Source organism: Salmo trutta, chromosome 2 (genome assembly GCF_901001165.1).
Source record: "Salmo trutta chromosome 2, fSalTru1.1, whole genome shotgun sequence".
Classification (NCBI taxonomy): Eukaryota; Metazoa; Chordata; class Actinopteri; order Salmoniformes; family Salmonidae; genus Salmo; species Salmo trutta.
In genome coordinates this window covers 61504132-61509603 of record NC_042958.1, presented here as the reverse complement: position 1 = coordinate 61509603, position 5472 = coordinate 61504132, and the positions used below count along the sequence as shown (strand labels likewise).

Genomic DNA, 5472 nt, shown 5'->3' with positions numbered 1-5472 from the left:
ATGCCCCATTCTGCTGTTTCTTTCTGGCACTTTATTAAAAATGTTGATTGACTTCTTGTGGAAAAAATGTATTCATTTTACGTGGAATTTTTTTAATTAATTTGACTTTTTAGGTTATAATTCCCAAAAATATGTATCTTGTGTTCCACAGCTCCTGCCCACCTGGATCCCAGCTTGAAGAATCTTTCTCAACAAATAAAGAAATGCACTACATCTAGCCTGAGAAGGAACGAGAGACTGTGTCCCTACACCCCCATCTCCCCAAGACTTTCACATACCTTCTCCTCAGAATAACCTGCATTGTGAGTACAGAATCATTCAGCACCATGTCCAAGGAGGGTCACGCGTGCAAGGTGACCTCCGTGTGCAAGCACAAGGAGCGCAAGCCCAAGAAGCCCCACTACATCCCACGGCCATGGGGCAAACCATACAACTATAAGTGCTTCCAGTGCCCCTTCACCTGCATGGAGAAGTCCCATCTCTACAACCACATGAAGTACAGCCTGTGCAAGAACTCCCTGTCCCTGCTCATTGAGTCCGACTGGCCCTATAAGAAGGGGAACCTGCTGCACCCAGACCAGCTCCGGCCCCTTCAGCAGGCACACTGCCTCCGGACCACGACTGGGAAAGAGGAGCCCGAGCCCGCCACAGGGACCGAGGAGAGGCCCCAGCAGCGGGGTGCGGTGGAGGAGGACGGAGACAATGGACAGAGTCCGGCAAGAGAGGAGGAGAGGGGACAGGGAGAAGGGGCTGAAGTTAACGGGATGACCAGAGAGAGCTCCAATAACAGGGATTCTTCAGAAGGGACGACCAAGAGAGCAAGTAAGGGGCCTGAACCTGAGCTGCTGATGGCCGATATGTTCTCTCTGGAGGACCAACTTCTGCGGGCACGCTCTGTGGAGGTGGAAGCCCAGCTGAAGCACTACAAGCTGTCCAAGATGTGCCTGACGGCCCCCGGGCTGCTGTCGGAGCAGTGGCGTCTGCTGGCCACCAGCCAAACCAAGGCCAAATCCGAGGGCGCCCAGCCTAGAGTGGGCAGCTCCATCCCTTGCTACCCTCTTCCACCTGGCCTGGTGGACTACCAGGATCCCACGGGACTCAACCTGTCCGTCCTCGGTGTGGGCTACCCCCTGAGCCCCAGCCTCTTCTCCTATGTGAACTCAATGAACGCAATCCCCACCCCTGCCACCAATGTTAACACCCCAACTCATGCGCAGTTAGCCCAGCTCCCCTTCCTGGCGTCGGCCGCTCAGCTCATGCAACCAGCGTCCGGTGCACACCACCCCGCCGACCGGAGCCTCCTGCCACCCCACTTCTACTACCCCTTCCTCTGCGAGCATGCCTTCGGAGCAGCCTCCGCTCAGAGTGACATCAGCAAGGGGCTTAAGACCTCCGCGAATGGCCTGGAGCCCAACCCCAGTTACCAGCCCAAAATCAACTTGTGGAAGGTGCCTGCTCTGAGGCCAGGTACCCCTACCACCTCCCCTGCTGCCTGGGTGTCCCCCCAGAGAGAGTCACCAGACCCTTCCCACAGGGCAGGGGATAAGTTTGAGGCTGCAGCCAAGGAGGGGAAGCCAAGCTGGGGCCTCAAGAGGACAGGGGCCACCTTGGGGACCCACAAGTCCCATGTGGAGAAGAGGCCAGCCCTTGGCTTCACCCTGGACCTCCTCAAGAACATTCACAAAACCAAACCAACAGAAAAGCCGCTCCTCCACAGCAGGTAAGATCCTACATATCCTACTTTTTAAATATAATTTTTGCTATTTTTTGTATTTTCGTAGCTTTTTCTATATTTTTCTATATTTTCTATATAAATCTCAGATTTCTAAAATTCTTCTTTGGTCTCTCCATAGTTTTACGAATGCTCAGTCTGAAGCCCAGCCAGCAGAGCAGTGGTACACAGAGCCCCCCGCAAGCCCAGTCAGTGATTCGCCCTCTCTACCGCGTTGTAGAAGACCCAGCAGCCGGGACTCTACCACTGGCCAAGGGACGGGGGAGGCATCTTCAGAACCAACATCAGCTGCTGCCCTCCTCAGCGATCTCTCCAAGGCTCTACAGGAGTACCAGGAGGCTGAACGCAAGATCGCCCACTTGGAGAAAGAAGACCTCCCTGCTCAGGGACACCTATGGGAACACCTGAACAAGATCCGCAGCGAGCTCTCCCACATTCAACATGCACTGGAGAGGACAGCTCGCCAGAGCGAAGGACCCCTGGACCTCTCGGTCAAGAAGGAACACCCTGGAGTGACCGATGTGGTTGCCACTGGCGACCAGGGCCTCGAGGGAGCCTCACTTAAAGACGATATTACCATGGAGACCGAGGAGGAAGACAAGGAGACCAAGGAGAGGGACGAGGAGGAAAAGGAGAACGAGAGGAGGAAGGAAGCGATGAAGGCTTCGTTGGAGAGTCGTAAGCAGTCGTTGGACGTGCTGATCAAGATGAGTCAGGTGGGGGTGAAGACGGAGGTCCTATCCTCAGGAGGGTTGGGGTTGAGACCCAGCCAGGCGGAGGGTCTCTGGCCAGGCAGGACCACCAAGTGTGAGGCTGACTCCAGCGTGCTGCTTTGCCCCGATGGACGGCCCATCGCGGTCTTCAATGACTTCCCCACTTTCTCCACCAAAAACTCCAAGAGGCCCCCGTCCATCCAGCAACTACGGGAACCACAATGTCCGCCAAGCCCCTTGACCACAATAGACTCCTAAACCTCTCCTGAGTAACTCAATTTCCCAGCTTGCCACACTCCTGAAAGCCCTCCTTAAGACTACACAGAAGCACAATTTTATTTTGTTCATGCACTCCCAGACTCTTACTGTCCAGGCAAGCGCTTACACCACTAATGTACAGCCACTAATGTACACCACCCCCATCTCCCCATAAAGACGGCAAGCATAGTACCTTCAATAAAAGGGACGAATGAAGAAGTGGCTGCGAAGAAGTGACAATAAACATAAGGCTAGTACCCTCAAATCAGTTCTCCCTATTAAAATGGTGATTGTTGATACAGGATTATTTGGAAAAACTATTCCAATGGGCAGTAGCGATGCTTGAAATGAAAGACTTGTTATGCGACAAAAGATTTATTTGCACTTAAAATAGTGACTGCAGTACACATGAAAATAAAAACCTTGTTTTACGATCTAAGGTATGAATTCTCTTACAATTCTGTCCTAAGTTGAGACAATCCTTTGAACTGATTTGTACATATTGTAATTTATTTGATTGATGTAATCAAAATGAATTAAGAAGTAAATGTTATGTTTTATATTATGTCTTGTTTGATTGTCTTATGTGTCTGCTTAATGTCCACTGTACATGCCTATATCAAATGCACTTACATTTATTTGAATAAACAAAGACATTTTGTCATAGAAGTTGTAGAGTTTTTGCTCTTTTACCATTTGTGCTGTGCCTTTAGAGTGAACGAGTGATTGCAGGGGCGCAACTTGGTTTTAGGGGGGGGGGGGGCATAATTATGAAGAGGTGACTCTGGGATGCTGGCCTTCTAGGCAGAGTTGCAAAGAAAAATCCATATCTCAGACTGGCCAATAAAAATAATGGATTACGATGGCAAAAGAACAGAAACTGGACAGAGGAACTCTGCCTAGGCCAGCATCCCGGAGTCACCTCTTCACTGTTGAGACTGGTGTTTTAATGAAGCTGCCAGTTGAAAACTTGTGAGGCGTCTGTTTCTCAAACTAGTGTAAATCTAATGTACTTGTCCTCTTGCTCAGTTGTAGACTGACAAGTTTCAGAAGAAAGCTCTTTGTTTCTGGCCATTTTGAGCCTGTAATCGAACCTACAAATGCTGATGTTCCAGATACTCAACTAGTCTAAAGAAGGCCAGTTTTATTGCTTCTTTAATCAGAATAAGTTTTCAGCTGTGCTAACATAATTGCAAAAGGGTTTTCTAATGATCAATTAGCCTTTTAAAATAATAAACTTGGATTAGCTAACACAACGTGCTATTGGAACACAGGAGTGATGGTTGCTGATAATGGGCCTCTGTACGCCTATGTAGATATTCCATAAAAAATCTGACGTTTCCAGCTACAATAGTCATTTACAACATTAACAATGTCTACACTGTATTTCTGATCAATTTAATGTTATTTTAATGGACAAAAAATGAGCTTTTCTTTCAAAAACAAGGACATTTCTAAGTGACCCCAAACTTTTGAACGGAAGTGTATATCTTTTTTTATCCAGTCGGATAAACACTCTAAACAGCCTACCCAACTGCTCAGAGGCGTACGCATGGTCCTAAAGCACACCGTTGCCTCGTTTTGTATCACATTCCAATGATAAAACTGGGGGGAACAAAAATGCAATTTCAGAATGTCCCCAGTGAAATGTTGCACCCCTGAGTGATTGTATAGTGCCTTTACACTGTGATAAGTGTAATAACTTAAAAATATACACTTATATTTATTTAGCAAGAGCAGTTGATATTCTACAAAATTATCCATATAAGTAATTTCCTTTCAAATCCATGAAAGGAAGTGGACATGTGCATATTTCTGGAGAAAGGAGAGATTATTGGGACGCAACCATGGTCTTTCCTGATGCATAGAGGCATGGCCTCTGTAGCACTCATGTATCTTCCCTGACATGGCAGGATGACCAACCCATGATAAAGGTGAAGTGGCTCCCTGAGCTAAACCGTCAGCAGCATCAAGGTCACCTGTGCCTGGGTGCGCTTGGGCCCCCCTTCAAAGGTCAGGGCCCCAGGCTGGGGCTCCAGATAGGTTGGGAGAGGGCTACCTGTCAACTCCTAGGATGGGTGCTCAGCGCTGGGCCGCCCTGCACTCCCCTGCCCCCTCTTCTCTACCCCTCACGCCTGGTCAGAAAAGGTTATCTGTCAAGACCCTGAAGACCCAAAATGGTAGCTCTTTAGTCACGATGAAGAGGTCAAGGTGCCACACAAATTCTGCCCCTGCCTATAGTAAATAGGATAAGTCTCTGTAGACCCACTGTCACAGGAAACAACCACACACAGGCCTGTAGACTCACTTGTGAACCAAGATGTCCTGAGAGGAATACTATATGACACAAGCAGAGCAAGTAATAGACCAAAATATTTTGTCTATTTTACCTTTATTGAACTTCAAACCCTAAATCCATTCTCATCGTTGTAAAGAGCATTTTAACATATTGCTACCATAGAATAAAACACCATCTACTTGGTACATCAGCACTAACTGCACAACTGATATCTTTAATAACAAAAGGTTACTTTTTCATCTCTGTGGACAGGCCTATGAATTACAGCACACTCTGTTGACACTGATTTGTGTTGTTTAAGAGCACCCTCTTGTGGACTAATAATTGACTAACTTGCCCCTTACTGTGAGCCTCCTCAACAGGGATCCTTCATGCCCATAATGATGAAGTGAAAACATGTTTTTAGACATTTTTGAAAATGTCTGGAAAATGAAATACAGAAATACATAGAGGATAGTAATGAATAATTC

At 47.7% G+C, this 5472-nt stretch overlaps 1 protein-coding gene across 1 annotated transcript; it reads left to right on the top strand.

Moving 5' to 3' along the window:
• The first annotated feature begins 326 nt into the window (after nt 1-326).
• On the top strand, nt 327-2703 carry prr35 (proline rich 35). The gene is made up of 2 exons (XM_029715065.1): nt 327-1720; nt 1854-2703. Exons 1-2 carry the CDS (start codon nt 327-329, stop codon nt 2701-2703), a joined length of 2244 nt encoding a protein of 747 aa, XP_029570925.1.
• Nucleotides 2704-5472: the final 2769 nt, after the last annotated feature.